The sequence below is a fragment of the Microcebus murinus genome, chromosome 19 (genome assembly GCF_040939455.1).
Source record: "Microcebus murinus isolate Inina chromosome 19, M.murinus_Inina_mat1.0, whole genome shotgun sequence".
Classification (NCBI taxonomy): domain Eukaryota; kingdom Metazoa; phylum Chordata; class Mammalia; order Primates; family Cheirogaleidae; genus Microcebus; species Microcebus murinus.
The window spans coordinates 44,175,824-44,197,843 of NC_134122.1; the positions used below are offsets into that span (position 1 = coordinate 44,175,824).

Consider the following 22,020-nt stretch of genomic DNA (forward strand, 5'->3'; position numbering starts at 1 on the left):
CATGTTGTTCTGATAGGGGCTCTTTTCAAACTGATGTCTTTAAGCTTCTTAGTGCCTCAAACTAGATCATTTTCAGAAACATTATAACAAGTTAGTAAGAGTTTATTTTGGTGCAAAAAATTTTGAAGTCCATGTATAGTTTTCTTTTTACAATACACATTTTTGATGAACTTTTTGAAGATCCCTCATATATATTATTTTTATAAATTTATTAATAGGAAAAGATTTTTTTCCTAGGGATTTTATAAATAAAATATTTCATAAATTAGATAACTAGAGGATACATGATGGTTTTTCAAAGGGATTAATTTAAAGATTTCAGAATGCAATTGTCTATACACAACCATCTCAGAAATCAAGAGTTCCAGCAATAACTTTATGTTTAACACCTTACAGCAAGAAATTTTCCTTTTCTTACAAAAATGCTACTAATACTTTGGTTCTAGAAAATATTTTCATTTTAAAGAAGCTCAAAGTACCTGATCACTGCAACATCAATAAAAGGTAGAATAAAATAGGTATTTTAACATTTTACAGTTAACCAGTTGATTCAGCAATACAAGGAGAAGGCATTAATAGCTATTTCACTAAATTTTTAAGTTATGACAAATGGTAACATAAAATATTGTGGCAAGAGATTATAAACATCATATATATAGCTAATCCAAGGAGTCAAACGAGAATTTATATAAAAATAAAGGATAGGTGACAACTAAAGGTAAAAGAAAAACATGCAATGAGAGGGAAATGAATTAAATATGCATCACAAAGTTTTAGGAAAAAAATTAAAATAGTTCTTTTAGGATAAAAATGTTAACACAAACAACTGAAACACTGTGATGGCTACTTTCTAGACATTTTTATGTTGAGTGATTTAAAATTAAAGTGAGTAGAAAGTTCTGGAAATATTAACTGTACCAAGAACGCAGGACCAGAGATGATAGCTAAATCAGCACCATCTCTGAATTATCATTTAATAAACTATCAGATATACATAAGACTTATCAAATCTAATAATACATTTCTACCTTAAATGGGAGTAATGCTTAGTAAATTTCCAGATTACGTAAAGAAAAACCTATCATATTGCCCTCCTGTTTTTTATGAGATAGGGTAGTGACGAAATACTGTCCCCATCACAGATAATGAAAATATGATCCATCAAACTCACCTGATCAAATCCTGATCCATATATTCTAACCACATTCATCAGTGTCCTAGTCCCATCCCACACACTTCTGCCTCTGCTAGTCATACCCAAATAACGCAACTATATATTATTCATACCTTCTCAGTCATAGCATCATTACGTTCAAAATCTGCTGAATGACTTCCCAGGGCAACTCGAAGCAGGGCATCAAATAAAGGTTTTGCTAATTCTGTTTCAATCACCTTTGACTGGGAAAGGTGGTCCCTCATTTCAAACAATATATTTTCCACAGACAAGTTCTAAGGTAAAATAAAAGGCAGTAAGAATATTAATAACATGCTTTTCAAAAACTAAACAGTAAGAAGACAAATGACAAATTAATATTTACTTAACAAGTAGAAAGCTAGTCTATTTATAGTTGATATAAAAGTGACTGTGTAAATATCTACCTCTTATATAAACATCCTAACCATTAAAATTAATAACATTTTTATGTATCAAGCACTTTACTGATTTTGATTATAGTATAGTGAGGAATGGCAAGAAAAGAGGCTAAGCAAACAAATAAAAGCAAGACTGTGAAGGATTTTGAATGCTATGGTAAAGAGTGAGCAATTTAGAAGCATCGAGAGTTTAAGATATGAAGCAATACAGAGGTTGGAACTAGAGTAAGAAGAGCCTGTTGGCTGACAGAACAGTCAGGGGTGAGTTAGTAAGAACAAGAAGAAAGAGGTCTGTCACATCCAAGGTCCCTGGATTCCCTTTTTGTTAAGAAGTCCTCTCAGGAGAAACTTTGTAAGGGTGTGAGGGAAGCAGAAGAAATCAGGGGGAAAATCTGGACAAAGATGTGGGTTCAGGAAAAGTCTGGTCCCAGCCTAGTCTCCTGGGAAGCTCTGGAGCCTGAACTGTACCACAGAGACTATCCTCACCCCAGAGTCATGTCCAATAGGGATTAGCTATGAGCACCCTTCCCAGGCATCTTAGGCAGGGCACCTCCTGTCAGCCAAGGGCAATCCTTGGAAGACAGGTGCTGATGAGCAGGATGGCAATAGGCGCATCAGTTTGGTAAAGTGGATCTGGGCAGGGTACTCAACAGCATCACACCAAAATTGAGAACTTTGAAATACAATATCCATTATTATTCATCTGACACTTAATGCATATACTTTTTCACATGGGGCTTTGCATTCCAAACCAAATCCTAAGCTTCTTTAGGGTGAGAACTAGGCGACATGCTCCTTTGTATCCTTCACAGTACCTGGTACCGTGCTAAGTATATAGGAGCATCTCAAAATGTAAAATCTTTGGAAAAACAAAACTAGAATAGTATTAACTTAGAACTTTAAATATATTAAGTGTGTGTGTGTGTGTGTGTGTGTGTGTGTGTGTGTGTGTGTGTGTATTACACAAGAGCTGGACTAAGGACAAGGGATTACCTGATTAGGTAACTCCAATTCCGCTTTTTGTTGACTAGTTCTGGCACTATGAAGACAAATAGCCAGAAGGGCTTCTAAAAGTCGTATGCTGTGAAGTGAGGTCTCACTTTCTTGACTTGTAATCTTTGCTTCCTTGGGAGTAGCTTCAGTAGCAGAAATCTGTTCCACATTTATGGAAGAAATACGCTGTGACTCTAATGTACCTAAACTGTCAGCACTCTTTTTTAGACTACTCATTTCTGAGGACGTGGAGTCACTTTTTACAGTCAAAGATAATAAATCTTCCTTCATAGTTATCTCAGGTTGAGAAGTTCTGTTTAAATCTTGGTTTTCATTTACATTTGTATCTGCCTCCTTTTTTCCTTGCTCCTCTTCATGACTTCTGAATAGGTTCTGTATTATCATAAATATTAATTTATGGCATACTCGGAAACCACCAAGCCTGTAAAACTGTTTCTGGAAGACTGAACTCAACATGTAGATCCAACGACACATAGACCAAATGTCTGCCGCTTGATGCATATGTTCAGGAGAAGGCAAGACAAGGCTCTCAAGAGATAAACAAGGCAGCATATGACTTAAAGACTCACTGGCTGTGCTGTCATAGCCAGAAGTATCTTCTGAATCATTAGCCAACTCCCTATCAGACTCTGCTTCTTTACTCACGCATAAAAATGCTACACAGAGGAATAGGTTTATTGTGTTGATATGAACATCCTGGTTAACAGTCTTCCGTTTCTTAGGATAAGCTTCTTTGAGGTTGGCATAAAATTTGCTGAGGCTCTGAGAAGAATCTGAATAAGCTTGCTGGTTAGGAAAAGCAGTATCTACATTTACAGAGGACAGCTCCTTCTGTTCAATGTCTATCCCATCAATACCTGGAACTGAAGCATCTTTCTGTTGTTCCCCTAGGCTGATTATCAGAGTTTCAAATGCTTTTAGGGAATGATTTCGAATACCATTTAAGTAATTTAATTCGATTATTTGATTCACTCCATTACAACTTAAAAACAAATCTCTTATTACCCTGTGGGGGAAAAAAAATATAAGATTTTACATATAGAAACATTTGTAAATAGGTACATATAGTATGTAATATGCCATTGCTGCATGTAGTATATACTAAATACTACCTAGTTTGATTCATCAGTTACCTGGCTAAAGTTCTTAAGTATGACCACGACCTCAAGTTACTTTCTAATTATTCTTATACCCTTCTAAAACAATGCACATGTGGTTCCTGCAGTATTTTAAAAATAAAGATTATATGTGTCCCAAATTAAATGAAGTAATTTAGGTAAGAATATTTTTCTCCAAATGGCAAATTTTACATAAATTCTAAATACCACAACACCACCACACTTGAGGTAGACACCACACCATGAGGGCAAGAAGGCATTGGTTTGTTCATTTGTCAGTCTGATGGTTCATTTAAGACTTTTTATTTGCTTTAAATCTGCACCTCATAAAGAGAAAAACCAAACTACAGAGCCAAAAATCTTCTTCAGAATGTTCAATATCATATGAGTTTCTCTGTAGCATCTCTTCTAATTTGGCTAGTTGATCTGAGTCAATGATACAAACATTAAAGAAAGGTTTTAGCCCTTTCTTCAGTGAGACTCATGTGTGTAGATCATTAGAATGCTAGCAATAACTTTAATATAAATCAGCTCAGTGATTCTCAGCCCTTACTTTACAAAGATCCAGTTTGTCCACAAATAAGCCGAGCTACAAAACTTTCAAATCAAAGTCAGTTCTACTTAATGCCAGAATGTCAGAAATTTAAAAAAATAATTGTAAGGCAATGACCATATCAATATTAGTTTTAAAGTAGTTGTACTAAGATGAACAAAAAAAGCCTCAAATGAAGATAATAACAATTGGTTATATTTTTTATGTTTTTAAAATGATATATACATGAATTTGAAAAGTCAGTCTACCCAACAAAAGCAAGTTTACTTATAAAATTATTTTTTAAATGTACCAGTCTTGACAATGACAAAATCTGGAAAACTTATTGGTGGAATAAAAAGTAATTTTAGTTTTCTTCTTTTTGCTTATCTGTATTTTCTAATTTTTCTACATGTATTACTTAGCTAATCAATGTATATGCTATTTAAAAATAATCCCACTAATGCCACTGTCTCAATAATTATCATTTTATGTATATGCATATTTTACATAGTTATAAATAAGTGAATACTATTTTAATTTTGTATATTTTACCCATAAAATAGTATAAGCTTTTTCTCATGTTCCAACATGACCTTTGTAAACATTTTAATGACTAACTATATTCTATCAAGTAAATATAAAATTAGTTTAAACTTGCTCTGTTTTTAAATATCTGTGTTGCATCCATTTTTTTCTCAGAAGTATACTTAAAACTACTTTTTCACTAAGACAGTAAAATCAATGGCTCTATCCTCCTCCCTATAAGCACCCCCGTAAAAACACATACATAGGCCGGGCACAGTGGCTTACACCTATAATCCTAGCATTCTGGGAGGCCAAGGAGGGAGGATCGCTCAAGGTCAGGAGTTCAAGACCAGCCTGAGCAAGAGCAAGATCCCACCTCTACTAAAAATAGAAAAAAAATTAGCCAGTCAACTAAAAGCAGAAGCAAAAAATTAGCCAAGCATGGTGACTTGTGCCTGTAGTCCCAGCTACTTGGAAGGCTGAGGCAGGAGGGTTGCTTGAGTCCAGGAGTTTGAGGTTGCTGTGAGCTAGACTTATTCCACAGCACTCTAGCTAGGGCAAGAGTGAGATTCTGTCTCAAAAAGAAAAACAAAAAATAAAAACAACACAAAACACATACACACAAATAAATGGTTAAAACAAATCTCACATGGGAGGGGAACTTTTTTTGCTGACAAATTCAAATTAAATCCTAGGAAAGAATAAATACAATTATACTACAGATAAAGCCTTGGAAATATCAGGGTTAGAAGTTCAAATGCGTATACTTTAGCACTCATTCAAAAGTATAAAATGTGAAAAAATAATCTACACACACACACACACACACACATATACATACAAACCTGGATTTAAGCAGCATAGGTAGAGTTTTTAAATAAATCTGAAGCACTTCCTGAGGCAAACATTGGTTATGATGGCAACATGTATGAGTTCGAGCTGAAGTAGTGCTTAGCTGTTGACAATGATGTGCTAATTCAACTCCTCTTTGGAGCACAGGATTAAATATGTAATTATACAGTTTCCACTGAACAATTACATTGCCTTTCTGAATTAAACTGCAAATATGATTTGCAATTTGTACACTCTGTAATCTGTCTTCTTCAAAAACAAAGTTCTGATAAGCCTTTAAGGCATCCCATTTCCACAACAAATCTTCAAATCCACTGCTAGGCAGGATCCCTTGAAATCTACTCGAAGAACTAGATAAACTTGAGGAGGCTTCAGCATCACATGAGTTTCCCTGCAGCGTCTCTTCTAATTTGGCTAGTTGGTCAGAGTCAACAGTACAAATGTTGCAAGGTGCTTTTTTAATTTTTTCTGATATCTCTGCTCCTCCTAACTGATCCAAAATAAGTTTGTTAAGGATATTCAATATATGCTGCTGAAAATTTTTCAGTGCTGGCAACTTAAATGCATGGAGCAAAGGAATGATCACAGATTTAGGATCCATACAACAGCATATTCCGATGTTGTGAACACCTGAAAGAATCTGGACACAAGTGCTGCTTGAGGAAGCCTGCTGCAGTAAGCGCAAGCACTGATGAGCACACACTGCAATACAGCAGCAGCGCTCAGGATAATAAACATCCCCATCTGCAGTCTCTTCAAATGGGTTTTTGGAAACTTGGTTTTTAAAAGCTGAAACCAAAAGACCTGAGAGATCTCGGTGATGATGCATAAAGTGAGAATATTCACAGCGTCTGTGCCTTTTTCTTGTACACATTGAATGATGAAGTTGCTCAGATTTTACTTTTTTGACAGTGCTCATTATTTTCATCACACTATTTATGAGTGATTTCAAATGTTCTGAGGCCTCAGGAGGAACTCCATCTCTTAAAACCAGCCATTCCATTTGAAGAACTGCTGTTTCAAATAAATTAAATCCATAATGCTGAATGAATTCTTGAACCAAATCCATGGCTTGACTGAAGTAGAAGGGATTTGAAGCTGCACTTTGAAGACAACAGATGAGGATCTGTAGAACTCCTTCCAGAAGCTCAGGTAAAAGAAGGGCTCTATGACGATACTTTGAAAACACAAAATCTTCCTGAATCTCCTGTAATGTTTTCTTTTGCCTTGGTGCAAAAGGATCAGGCTGCTTTTCTAGACAAGTTCTAATTTTTAAAGCTGCCCTAAGCAATTCAGTTAAATTTTTTCTAAGACTTTCTGGCATCACCTCTGCAGTACTAACATCTACTGACATCAGATGCAACACTGTTCGAAAGAGCATTCGTTGAATCAAAGCCACTGGTTCTTCAGTCCAACCTGTAGAAACCACTTGATTCTCCAAGTTGTCGCTTAAATTGCAGCATTCTCCAAAGCCTGCCAAGAATTCAGTCAGTGTGGGCACTACACTAGCTGCTAGAGCAGAAGTATGATTTAAGCTCATGTCAAATTTACAAACTTTTTCTAATAGAGATAACAAAACATGACATAAGTCAAATGGAGAATTGTTCATGTTACTGATAACAGACAAGGCAGCTGGCTCACTTAAAATGTCAGTGTTTGACTCCTGTCTTAGAATAATCTCTCTGGAAAGTTCCAAAGCCATAGTATCAGGAGGAGTCTGTTCTTTGGTTGCTAAGTGGTCAAGTTTAACTGTAAGGTGGTCTTCTTTAGGAGACTGTGTTACAAAATGCTGTAGCAGATGGGACCTTCTATGCTTATTCATTGCTATGCTTTTTTCATCTGAATTGGCTTCTGAATCTGAAGTGGAGAGCTGTGTTTTTCTTGCATCTCTTATAGAATAGCGATGGGTAATTTTACGCTGTCTTCTGCTTTTACGAAAAGTGCTTACTTTTGCAGAAACCTGACCAGACGGGGCACTCCCTTCTAAATGTAATTTTTCCTGAGTGGATCTTTGTGAAGTTGTGTTCTTTTCTTTGGTCAGGATTATATCAGCTGAGAACGGCAGATTAAAACCTAATGGAGGAAAGAAGACTTAGAATACATCAATATGTTTAAAAACTCCATTTGTATGGGTGATGACCTTATTTAGATTATTCTTATTTATCACCCACTTTAGGAGTTTATCCTCAGTACACTTCTGCTGCAGGGCTGATTTCCTTCAGTTATGTTATGCCTCTGGGTTACTTCTTCCCACACTTACCCTCACTCTGAACACCAGTTAGCGTTAGTTCAAAGGATACAAATTGATTTTAAAAACAACAAAGGAGAACAGAATTAAGAAAGTAAATCTGACTTAAAACCAGATATTATATTCCAACTTCAACATAAGAAACTCTTTAGATTATCTGGTATTTAGTGCTGCTATTCAGACCATTTTTTAAATCTCTTCCAATAAAGTCACTAAGATACAGGTGCATGTTATATTATCAAAAATACCATTTAGTTTATAGCCCTGATATAACTTAGGAACTATAAGATTTTCCAAAATTATTTCAAAATCATACACTATATACCAAATGTTCTCCAAAATTGAGGTTAAAAGAATTCTTCACTCAAATTATTTCTCAAGTGTCTCACTTGAGAATAGACATCACTGTTTCATTCTCAGTGCCTAGACCTCAGGGCCTGGCATGTGGTCAACACAGAATAACTATTTCTTGAAGAAATGATCAAATTTTCCTTACTAACTGAAAATAATTAAATTGGCTTTCTCTTTGCAATAATATGTAATAAGATCTATACAAAAATACAGTTGCAATTTAGAATGAATAAATAAAAATCTGTTAAATAAAAGATTTGTGGACTGGACACAGTGGCTCACACCTATTATTCTAGCACTCTGGAAGGCTGAGGCAGGAAGATAGCTTGAGCCCAGGAATTCAAGACCAGACTGAGCAAGAGCAAGACCCTGTCTCTACAAAAAATAGAAAATTTAGCCAGCCATGGTGGTGTGTCTCAGCCACTAAGGAGGCTGAGGCAGGAAGATCATTTGAGCCCAGGAGTCTGAGATTGTGGTGAGCTACAATGATACCACTCTAGCCAGGGCAACATAGTGAGACTGTCTCAAAAAAAACAAGAGATGTGCTTTCCTAGCTTTAACTAAGAGAGGGAAAACAAACCTGATGAGAACAGGGGAAATCAAAATGAATCTGACAAATTCTTCCCAAGCAAAATATGCAGGCAATGAAGACAACTTCCCCAAAAAAGCATTAATCACATTTCTTAAGTGACTAAAAATTTGTGAATTCTATAAATTCAGAAGGAAATAAAAGCAGAGAGTTCATGAATCAACAAATAAGTGGGAAAACATCATAAGACTTTAGACACCTCCCTAAAAAGAGCCCTATGTCAGAAATTTACTAAAAATACATATATAGCATTAAAATTCAATACAGAAGGATTTTTTTAAACCTAAGAAATCTTTAAACATCTCACAAGTCACATATCACAGAAGTGGTCAAGGAAAAAACTATAATCTCTCCATTAAACATTTAAAGTTTCATATATTCTTTCTATATATACATGTATAATTTTTTCAAAATCAGAAATTAAAAATATCTATTGACCTTAGGGGTAGTAATTCTACCCAGCCTTGAAACTAAATATTACTTCAAATTGATCCTTTAAAGGCAACATTAAAAAAACTAAAGCTAAAAGAAATACTACAAAAGTAATTTATAGACCAGTAACAAAAAGCAGTCTTTAAAATAAGCAAAGAAACTTTAATTTCTTTCTTCAAACTTTTCACTATCCATTTTTCCAATGCATACCTAAATTTACTCATTTTGATAAGTGTTCTGCTTCTTCACATATTTTCTAGTCATCAGTATAGTCAAGTAATCTCCCAAGAAACATCATGGTTTTTGTATTATTAAAAGGAATAAAAATGAGCATGCCTAAAGAATTTTTCATATTTACTATATAATAAATTGCAGTAACATATAGTGTTCGGAACCTAAAGCTGTACCAAACCATTCAGGCAGAATTAACTTCTCAATAAAACTTTTTTCCCAGTGCAATTTTGACAACACAAGTGATTGATACGATAAAAGGAAAAACATACCTGTTGCTTTTTCTTCTTGAACAGGTATCTTCCATACCAGTGGAAGGAGCGATAGAAGAAGTGTCAGGAGTTCTTCTCTACACGTTAACGCCTGTGTCAGAAACAAGAAAGTCCATGTTCTAAGGGGATGAGACACATTAATTCTTAATATCTTATCTTAAATGGAACAAAAAACTCTTTTCCTTGAAAGGTTGCATTTAAGAAGATAAGAATCAAATTAACCTATTTTAAATCCAATTAAAGCTGTGATACTTTTCAATTTATAAGCCTTTCCAGTGACAGAAGAATGTAAGAGTATTTGATGGTATTTAGCACATTCTTGCTGATATTTCCAAAAATAGTTGCTATCACCGCCATGCACATTGCCAGAATTCCTCACCTATGAAAAAACAGATTTACTAGGTGAAAATGAAAAGTTAAGCCCTATTAATTAGCAAACTCATAACACAAAGTTACTAGAAAAATGTAGTCTTCATGCAGTTAAATATAAAACTCAGAAACCAATTTTTTAAAAAAGAGACAGTATTAATAAATAATACATATAAAGAGAGACAGACTTATTAGTGACCCAATAAATACTTATCGACTGCACACTACATCCACAGGACTACTGTCTTACCCTTTCTGGAGGATATGGTCCAAGCCCTGGAGAAGGTCCCCTCATTTGGTCCATAAAATACATACACACAAACAGTTAAAGAACAACAGAATGCATGTAGTGTAAGTAAGTACCCAGGAGTGGTATGGGTGTTTAGTTCAGGAGTTTAGAAGAAGGAATAATCGTAAGTGTGGAAGTGGGACTGGAGATAGAGACCTGGACCTGGGGTACCTGGGACATGGGCAAGCAAGGATTTAATGACAAATTAAGTTTGGATTCCTTCCTCACACCAATCTCTGGGGAGGGGTCAGGATGACACAATCAGATTTGCTGGACAGAATTAGGGGAAATGGGTAGCAGTCAGTGTCAGGGGCAGGGAAACAATAATCCGGATGAGAGAGACGATAACTATCAAAAGTACTCTTAACAACAGAAGTGAAAAGGAGACATATTTGAGAAACTGTAAAGCAGAACTGAAATAAATGACTTGCAGTTGATTATCTATGGGGCAGAAGAGAGAAGAACAATGTCTAAAAGGACTCACAGGTTTCTGGTTTAGGCAACTAAGTAGCTGATAATATATTCACCAAGATAGGAATTTTAGGAGTGGTATTACATTGGGGTAAAGATGATGGATTCACTTTTCAGACATATTAAATCTGATATGCCTGTGAGATATCAAATGAAAAGAGTTAGGTTTTGTTTATGTTTTTGTTTTTAGTAGACAGTGAACATATAGATCTGGGACTTAAGGAAAAAAATGTGAAATTAAAAAAAAGGATTTGGGAATCATCGGAGCAGAAGTCAAGGACATATGTGAAATTTCCCAGGGTGAGAACACAGAACAAGAGAACACTGTAGAGAATGGAGCTCTGGAGAATTAAGGAGAAGGCTGCAAAGGAGATGGAGAAGTAGCCCCTTGAAAAAGAAGTAGAACCAGAGAAACTGAGAAAGAGAGCAGATCTGGAAAGAAAGGAAAGTCAACAGGACCTTGATTAGGGTTCAAGTCAATTACAATAGGCTGAAGAGTCAAAGGAAGGGAGAAAGTAGGGACTTAGCATTCAGACTATTCCTTCTAGCATCCTGGTTATGAAAAGCCTCAAAATTCTTCAAAAGTAAAATCTAAATTCCTTTTCAGGCTCAGAAGATCCTTCGTGGCATGATTCATGTTGACCTGTCCAGCTTTAGCTCCCATCTATCACCATACCTGAGCCCTCCCCACACAGCCAGCTGGTAAGGATTGCCCCTGAACATCATTGGTCTTTGGACGCCCCACTGTCTTCCTTGCATGCACTGCTCCCACATTTTCCTATTCCCATCTGCCAAATTCCAACTCATTCTTCAGGTTTTAGTTCCTCTGTGGGGAGACTACTTGAATACCCTGTTTCTCCCTTTGGATTTGTTTCCATGCCAGCAACCATCTTGCTGAATGGTTGCTGCTGCTCATGTCTCAATGCTCATTTTCCTCTTGTATTGATTCAACAAATATTTATTGAGCCCACTACTTATATGCTAGGCACTTCAGATGCAGTGGTGAACAAGAAAGACAACATTCATATCCTCATGAAGCCAACACTCCAGCAGAGGAGACAGAAAATAATAGGTACAAATAAGAAAATTTCAGATAGAAAGTGGTGCTATGAAGGAAATTAACCAGAGCAGGAATTACCAGAGTGATGAAAAGGGGGATATTTTAGATAGACTCTTCAGGATGGGCCACATGAGAAGACACTTAATTGATGAGAAGAAGGCATTCATGCAAAGATTTGGAGGAAAAGGACTCCCAGAAAGTATATGACAGGTTGGGAATGGGTTTGGCTTTTTCATAGAAAGCAAAAAGACCAGTGTGGCTGGAGCACAGTAAGGGGGAAAGTGTAAGGAGACAGAGTTGGAGGGTGTAGGCTGGACCGATGGGTAGTGTCAGATCTAATGGAGTCTTGTGGGCCATGCAAAGGAGTTAGGATTTATCTCTAAGTATGATAGGAAACTTTCCCAAACATACTTTCCAGTCCTCTCTCAGGGCTCAGTCACTTGTCTTTAGCAACCACCCTTTTTCTGCCACCCAATGTCTAACACATAGTTGAATATTCAATAAACATTCGCTGCATGAACAATTTTAAATTCTGGAAACAAAGTAAAAATTATATCGAAGGGTCCCATTTCCATGTGCTTTACTTTAAAATTAGTAAGACTAAAGATGTCTGAATAACATTTCCATGTATAGCTCATACATAACCTAGAGATATCAACATTTGTTAAGATACCAGTAAACATTATCTTTAAAAATTTTTTTTTCCTGCAAAGTCCTCCTAATCTGAGTCTTCATATCTTTGGCATTCTAATGGAATTTGTAGAAACCTCCAGGGTGTCTGTGAAGAAGCTATCCTAATAACTTAGCACTTGCTCCACAACAGTACACTGGCAAATCATCACTGCTGTGTGAACAGACATTCCGGTCTCCTGGCCTCTGCGTAACACACAGTCTGGAACATCCCTCATGTCTTCCCACTTAGCTTAGGGCTCCCTGCCACCTTCAAGGACCAGCCCCGGCAATACCTCTCCTGTGAAGCTTCTCCTCCTGCACCAACCCAGCATTACTATTCTCCCTCTCAGGGACTTCATGCCTGCTGCCCCCATTTCACCAAGTGGATTAATTCTTGGAAATCATGGGCCTTTCGAAAGAATGAGATTGAAGCAAACACAGATTTTTGGGTTTTGTCCTCTCTGCTGGAATTGCAGTCCTGAAGAGGATACCCTCCTGCTGCCCAACACAGCAGTGGAAAAACAAGTCTTTGCTTCACATTCAATGACCATAATAATTTCTAATACAATTCATTACTGGGGCAGCTCTCTTTAATCCTCTGGACCTATAGCTTTTTTATGTATTGTACATTTCCAAATTTATTTATGCTTTCTAGTCTCAAAGAAACCACATATGTAATTCTGTTCTCTTAGAAGTCATAAAATCTTTTTCTCTTTTTTGTAGGTACTAGGCAAACTAGAACTTGCAGCCCTGTATTTCAAGCCATGCTCTAGTTTCATCTCCCAAGGTCCTAGATATATACAACAATGACACTATCCAGAAAAATGAGACGTTCCCTCATGTCATCCAAGTAGAAAGTTCCCAATTTGCCATATTAGGCAATATATGTCATAAAGATATCCATTCCCTATTTCTAAACTATCCAACCTAGAGAAATCAGTCAATATCATACCACTTTCTTTTTCTTTTTTTTAAAGAGATGAAGTCTCACTCTTTCATCCAGGCTGGAGTGCAGTGGTGCAATCATACCTTATTGCAGTGTTGAACCCCTGGGCTCAAGCAATCCTCCTGTCTCAGCCTACCAAATATCTGGGGCTACAGGTATATGCCACTATGCACAGCTAATTTGTTTTTATTTTTTTAGAGATGAGGTCTTGCTACCTTACCCAAGCTGGTCTCAAACTCCTGGCCTCAAGCAATCCTCCTGCTTCAGCCTCTTGAGTTGCTGAGATTACAGGTGTGAGCCACCACACCCTGCAGCCACTCTTATTTAATACTTACTTTTTTTTTTTTGAGGAGAAGGAAAGAGAAGTTGATTAATTTGCTGGAAAATGAGGAGGCTGGCAGACTCCCATCACAAAGTATCAACGTCCTGCTTCAGAGCAGAGGTACAGAGCTTTTAAGGTTCTGATCAATCTCATATTTGTCTAAAACAATCTCGTGACCTCCACCCAAATTAATCCCATTTTTAGCTAAGATAATCTCATAATACTTACATTTTTATGTCTCCCCTTCTAAGGGGAAAATGTGTCATACCTTTTTTAGTTTCCCATAGCAATAGTAAACAGTAAAATCACTTTCATTGAGGCAATTAATTTTTCAATTAAACTAAAGAAATATATTTTAAGTACCTGCCAGGTGCCAAGCACTAGCCCTTTTCATAACTACCGTTTAAACTGGGTTTTAAATTAAATGCTTGTCCTAGCCACTCAGCAATAGTAGTAGCAGGATGGGAGAGAATGGACAAATGATCAGGGGAAAGGGCTGAGATCCCAAACCAGACTGAGTCTAGAAAGCTGCAAAGACAAATGGGTACCAGATCAGTGTGGGCCAAGTTCCTGTAAGAAAGGAACTTGGACTCCATCCAGAATGTGATGGAAAGGTACTGAAGTTATTTTAATAGTATTATCGGTATTACTTTAAATCTGTATCTTGACATGCTAATTAAATTTAATCTTCCACACATAAGCAGTGATATATATATATTAAGTTCTTTATTTCTTCTATGAGAATTTTATAATTATTTCTAATATATGTGTGTATATACACACATATATGAAATTTTCTTTATTAGTATTGTAAATAGAATCTTTTTTCCCCTTTTCTAGCTACATAGCTATGGCTAAAGGAAATAATATAAGCTTGCCTTATATTCTATAACTTTGTTGAATGGTTTTCTTGATGAGTTTTGGATTTTTCTATATACATCACTTTAAAAAATAGTATTTTTATTTCTCCATCTTTTCCAATTCAATTGTCATTACTTTCATATTCTGCTTTAATATTGCATGTTTTTAAAACATATCAAACAGAAATAGTAATAGGGGGTTATACTTATATTGGTCTTATATAGAGCTTATTAATAATATTATATCAATATATTCTTCTATTATTTATATATGAATAAAATCATCTATTCTTAATTTGTTTTTAGAACTTTTGTCAAGAATAGATGACTTTTGTCAAATGTTTTTGATGTCTCAGGGTAGTTATACTACTGTCTTTTCTTTCTGATGTCAAATACTATGCTAACATTTTTTTTCTTGAATTGGACCAGGGATTGTAAACTTCTTTTTGTAAAAGGCCAGATAGTAAATATTTTAGACTTTGTGAGTTATATATGGTCTCTATCACATAGTTTTCAGTTTAACAGTCCTTTAAAAAAGCAAACACTATTCTTAGCTAGTACTTTATATAAAAACGGGTCAATGGCAGCAAGATTTGGTCCATAGGCTGCAGTTTGCCCAACCAGCCCCCATTCCCACTCCTCTCCCCTCCCAGCAAAGAATGGTTATTTAATGGCCACAATACTCTTTGTTAAGACCCCAGAAAGACTTAAGGTGGTACCTAGTAGACCTTGTCATTTAGACAAAAATATTACTAAGAATCTTGAGAGCACTGTTTCACACAAGAGCCTTACTTGCCAAAGTAGAGAGAGGTCTGTTTCAAAAACAATTATAGATGTGGCTTTGGGGGCATGGAGTGCTCCCCCTATGATTCAGAGTAAACCCACACCATTTTTTAAAAAGTTGTGCTATTAAAAAGTACTAACAGCTTGGCCTAGAAGGGACACAGACAATTCAAAGTGAAAGGGACCTCTGGGCCCCCACTTTTCTACAGGCAGGACGCAGGATGAGAAAGCTACAAATTATGGGCTATTTATTATGGAAAAGAGAAGACACCTCAGACGGTGGAACCAAGAGTCCTGGAGAACCATGGATTAGGGAACCACTCCCACAGAAGAAAAACATATTCCTGGCCCCAGAATAGGGGGTATGACAACATTTGCCCAACTGGATTTCAGAACTGCTATGGCTGAGGGAATGGTATGTGCCTCCTGTCCCTCTCCTTGTTGAAGTATCTACTGCAACTAACTTATCCCCATCTCATTATTGCACATAGGGTGTATGGGGGGCAGATATTTTTTGAGTTCACAAATTTCTCAATCAAGAAGAGTTGCAACAAAAGTACCTTATATAGAAGCCTCATCTGCATCCAGAACTGCTGCATATCATGAGATCCATCAACTTTGAGCTTTATGCCATGATGGAATGATGATACTTAGGCCTGGGGGAAGGGGAGTGAGGGTAGATGAATACTAATAATTTTGGACAGAGAGGAGATTATGATAAACATGGCCACAAATTAATTGCAGTTCCTCCTATCAAGTGATAGAATCTATTCTCATCCCTTATATCTGGGTTGACCTTGTGACTTGCTTTGACCAATAGAATGTCATCAAAATGTGTCTTCCCACAGTTTCCTCTCCCTTTTGGAATGATTCCATCATCATGTAAAGAAGCTGAGTCTAGCCTACTGAAAGATGAGAGGCCACGTGGATGAGAACTGAGGCGGCCTAGACAACAGCCCCATCCAACAGCCCTCCTGTCAATCTGCTGACTGACTGCAAATTCAGATATAAACCCAGCTGAAACCACAAGGAACCAAAGTGACTATTCCAGCTGAGCTCTGCCTGAACTGCCAACTCATAGAATCATGAGAAGATAAATCATTGTTCTTTTAAGCCACTAAGTTTTGGGATGTGGTCTATTATACAACAATCAATTGATATACTCATTGCTCCTATTAATATCTATTATTAGTCTGGGTGTTAAAAGGAGATAACTTAATAAATTACTCTCTGTGGATAGCATCACTGTCTAGTGGCTAAAATTTCCACTGCAATCATACTCTCACCACTCTAAAAAGTAGGAAAGCCAGCATCCCCTACACCCTCTCATTCCTGCCAAACCTGTCATGCATTGATAAAAATCTTGATATTTATGCAAAGAAACTACAGAACTAGATGCAGCAAATTACAGTTCATTTATTATTAACTTTACATTTAAAAGTCTGCATTATTCTCCTGCTGAAACAATTTTTGCCAGTATTACCAATAACTTACTTGTCAAACCTGACAAATAATTTTCATTGCCTACTCCCTTGTTTTAAAACCTCCCCAATGTTTTCAGAATAAAATTAAGAGTCCTTAACATGGTACACAAGGTTTGCCATGACATGGTCTCTGCCTTTCAGGTCTCTGCACTAGCCAAGCCTCCACATTCAGTCTTTGCTCTAACTTCACTAAGCTACTTGTAGCTCACTGAATGTGCTGTTCCTTCTCCTGCCCCCAATCTTCGAGTTTGCAGTTCCCCTGGTCTAGTGCCTCCTGCCTCTTTACATTGCTAATCCCTATTCAGGCATGTCAATATCTCTAGGAAGCATTTCCTGATGACTCTCTCTTCTAATACTTTTACTAAAACTCCTCAAATACTTTTTACAGGGTTTTGTCATCATTTATTTATCTGTTCACCTCTTCAAAAGCTAAGAGTTCTATTAGCAAAAGCTAAAGTCTCCCTTCTTTCATCTCTGCATCTAGCACAGGCACTAGGCACAGTAGATACTTGATGGTCTGCTAAATAAATCAGTGAATAAACTATGTAGCCACACTTTTAAAGGTCTGATATTTTCCTTTTATATTTATTGTATATATCACTATAGATAGGCCATTTATGCAGTACTAGATATTAAAATGATGACACTACAAAAATGTAAGAAGAATAAAGTACTCTCTCCTACATGGAAAGTACCTGAAGATAAATTATATTTTGTTTATAAATGTTTATAATCTCCTTCAGTAAAACTTCATATTTTACTCAGCAACATAAATAACTTTATAAAACATCCACAGAGTATGAACAGATATAGAAATTATGTATTACTAAAATTTTAAAAAGTAGTATTTATAACACATGGTTGTACAATTTTGATATAATGTATTGGCAAAAGATCACTGCAATTTTCTACCTATTACATGAGAATAAGCCATTTATTTATAATTAGGATACAGAAGAAATCAAAAATATTATCAAATATTGCATGGAAACAAATAATTTTTATGTTGGAAGAGATCTCTTAAGTCATCCAGCTGAATGTCCTTATGTTACAGATGAGGATAATGAGATCTGGAGCAATGAAGTGACTGAAGTTACCCATCTAGTTGATACTAGTGCCGAGATTAAAACCAAGGATAAGTGTTACTTCTTAGGCCGGACAAAGTTTCTTTCAAAAAATTTATAAAGACCTGAGTATAAACTTCAACTCTGTCATCTTTAACCATTAAAAATAATGTTTTTACTATTTAAACAAAGTATATTTCCCTAATAATAAATAGATTAAAGTGTCTGTTTATAACAAATTATGAAAAAAATGGGGTCTATCCCAGGAATGCAAAGTTAGTTCAACATCTGAAAACCATCAGTGTAACTCACTCACATTACAGAATAAAAAAGAAAAATCATACGATAGTCTCAACAGAGGCAGAAAAGGCATTTTACAAAATTCAATATCCATTCAGAATAAAAATTCTCAACATACTGACAATAGAAGAGAACTTCCCCATTTGATAAAAAGCATCTAAAAAAACTGAAGAGCTCACATCACATTTAATAGTAAAAAACCTCCCCTTGGGTCAGACACAAAACCAGAATGTTCATTTTCACTGCTTCCATCTACCTTTGTACTAGAAACCAGTGCAAAAATCAAGAAAGCAAAACAAAACGCACAAAAATTGGAAAAAACAAAGTGAAATTGTCATCATTCACAGATGATATGATTCTTTACATTGGAAATCCTAAGGAATCTACAGAAAATTTTCAAGATCTAATAAATAAATTTAGTAAAGGTATAGAATACAAGGCCAACCATACAAAAGGCAACTGTATATGAGCAACAAACAAAGGGAAAATAAACAGATGTTAAGTACCATTTACAATAGCATCAAAAAAATATTTCGTATAAATGTAACCAAAAAATATGCAAGACATCTATACTTAAAAACACAAAACATTGCAGAAAAATTAGAAAAAAACCAATAAACAGAGATTTATCCTGTGGTTCATGGATCAGAAAACTGAACACTGTTATGTTGTCAATGTTCTCCAAATTGATTTATGAATTCATCAACACCATCTCAACTGAAATCCTAGTGTGCATTTTTGTAAAAATAACAAGCAGATTCTGAAATTTATATGGAAATGCAAGGACCTAAAATGGCCAAACATTCTTAAAAAACAAGATTGAAACTGGAGAACTTATACCATTTAATTTCCAGACTTGCTTTTATAAAAGCTACAGTAATCCAGATAATATAGTATTGGTGAAAAAACAAATGACAAATCAGTGGAACAAAATAGAAAGTCTAGAAAAAGACCCATAAATACATGGACAATTGATTCTCAATAAAGGTGCCAAGATTATTCAATGGGGAAAGAACACACTTTTAAGAAGTATTGCTATATCAGGGGGATAGCTGGATCCTATATCAGGGGGAGAGGGTGAAAAGGAACTATAACTCCTACCTCATACAATATTCAAATATTAATTCAAAATGGATCACAGACCTAAAAGTAAAAGCAATAACTGAAAAGCTTTTATGAAAAAAATGTAGGCGAATATCTTAGCAACTTTAGGGTTGTAAGACAAAGTTTTCTTAGGACACAAAAAAACACTATTTGCAAGAGAAAAAAAATCTGCTTTTCTAAAGACATGGTTAAGAAACAGAAAGGCAAGCCATAGACAAAAAATATGTATTTGCAACCTAACATATTCTAGATCTAGTTATGTATGTATCCAGAATACATAAAGAACCATTATGCTATGACTGGATAAAACAAATCATCTGACCTCACAAATGGCATAAAACTTGAACATTCACAAAAGATATACAAATGACCAACAAGCACAAGAAAAAGTGCTAAATATCCTTAATTGTCAAAGAAATCAGATTAAAACAATGAGATACTACTTCATATTCACTTAGAATGGCTAATACTAAAAAGACTGGCAATATCAAATATTAGAGAGAATGTAGCACCAATGGAATTCTCATACATTGCTGGTAAGAATGAAAAATGGTACAACCACTTTGAAAAACAATTTGGTAGTTTCTTAAAAAGTTAAGCAAACACGTACCCTTTGACCCAGCAACTGTATACCTAGATATTTACCTGAGAGAAATGAAAACATACCCACACAAAGACTTTTATATGAATGTTCACAGCAGCTTTATTTATAATAGCTAAATGCATACAACCCAAATGGTTAAACAACAGGTGAATGGTTAACCAAACTGTGGTATATTCATACAACAAAATACTAATCAGGAAAAAAAAGTGGTGAACTACTGAGTCATGCAACAACATGGATGAATCTTAGAGACACAAGAGTACATACTGCATGATTCCACTGATGTGAAATTCTAGAACAAGCAAAACTACATTTGGATGCTAGAAATCAGAACAGTGGTTTGTCTTACAGTAGGTAAAGGGAAGACACCAACTAAATAAGCATTACAAAACTTTCTAGGGTGGTGGTAATGTTCTAAACATTGATCTGGGTGGTGATTACACAGGTGTATATATTTGTCAAAACTCACCCAAATATATACTTAACATCTGCGTACTAACTATATAAATTATATCTCAATAAAGTCAGTTTAGTTCTTTACATTAAACATCTATTAATAAAGCCAAAGGACTGCAGTGGATGGCCAGGGGCCTAAATCTTCTCTTTCCCAGAGTACTCAAGAAGTGCTCTCATTCATGAGAAACATAGATATAAACGCTCAAAGTTCCTCCCAAAATGTACAGCTTTGTGCCTAGTGTTATGATTTCATCTTAAATGATTAAATCTTGTTAAATTAATTCCCCTTAAAGACTCAAATGGTCATTCTCCATCTCCTAATTGAAAGAATTAAATGTTATAAGGCCTATATTTTAAATGGCTACTTATTTTCACTCCAAAGATAATTTTTATTGTTCCTATTATCATTGTTACAGATATTCCAAAGTGGTTAGGTAGAAAGAATGGATTAAAAAATATTACCACAGGAAAATATATTATTGCAATTATGACCTGAATACCTTTAGTCATTTAATGCATGAAAAGGTATTTTAAGACTTAACAGAAAGTATTCTCTTTACCACATTTACAAAGAAAATACTGTATTTGAAATCCAACAGACTTCTATCCAGAATACATAAAGAACTGCTACAACTGGATAATAAACTGATCTTAAAAATGGCATAAAACTTGAACTGACATTCACAAAAAAAATACATAAATGGCCAATAAGCACAAGAAAAAGTGCTCAACATTAGTTGTCAGAGAAATGCAAATTGAAAGTACGAGATACTACTTCATATTCACTTAGAATGTTTAATACTGAAGACTGGCAAAATATTAACATAAAAAAAAACTATGGCCGGGCGCGGTGGCTCACGCCTGTAATCCTAGCACTCTGGGAGGCCGAGGCGGGCGGATTGCTCGAGGTTGAGAGTTCGAAACCATCCTGAGCGAGACCCCGTCTCTACTAAAAATAGAAAGAAATTAATTAACCAACTAAAGAATATATATATACAAAAAATTAGCCGGGCATGGTGGCGCATGCCTGTAGTCCCAGCTACTTGGGAGGCTGAGGCAGGAGGATCGCTTGAGCCCAGGAGTTTGAGGTTGCTGTGAGCTAGGCTGACGCCACGGCACTCACTCTAGCCAGGGCAACAAAAGTGAGACTCTGTCTCAAAAAAAAAAAAAAAAAACTATTACTACTGTTATAACATGAATTATTTCAGTCATTTAATAATACATCAAAAGATATTTCATGATTTAAAAGACAAAGTATAAAAAATATAAAATGTATAGAAACAGAAAGTAGATTAGTGGTTGCTTAAGGCTGGAGGGATAGGAATGGTAGGGAAGTGATAGCTAAAGGGAATGAGGTTTCTTTTTGAGGCGATGAAAATGTTCTAAAATTGACTGTGGTGACGGATGCATGCACATATCTGTGACTCCACTAGAAATCACTGAATTGTACACATAAAATGGGTAAATTGTATGATA

At 35.6% G+C, this 22,020-nt stretch overlaps 1 protein-coding gene across 5 annotated transcripts in view; it reads right to left on the bottom strand.

The window, feature by feature from the left end:
• LYST (lysosomal trafficking regulator) overlaps positions 1 to 22,020 on the bottom strand; it is a 408,790-nt gene that overhangs the window by 132,350 nt on the left and 254,420 nt on the right. For all 5 annotated transcript variants that reach the window (XM_075995487.1, XM_075995488.1, XM_075995490.1 and 2 more), the window contains 4 exons: positions 9,761 to 9,851; positions 5,631 to 7,710; positions 2,587 to 3,613; positions 1,288 to 1,449 (listed from right to left, as the gene is read on the bottom strand). In XM_075995487.1, coding sequence (XP_075851602.1) covers positions 1,288 to 1,449; positions 2,587 to 3,613; positions 5,631 to 7,710; positions 9,761 to 9,851 — 3,360 coding nt within the window. The remainder of the gene's footprint in view (positions 1 to 1,287; positions 1,450 to 2,586; positions 3,614 to 5,630; positions 7,711 to 9,760; positions 9,852 to 22,020) is intronic.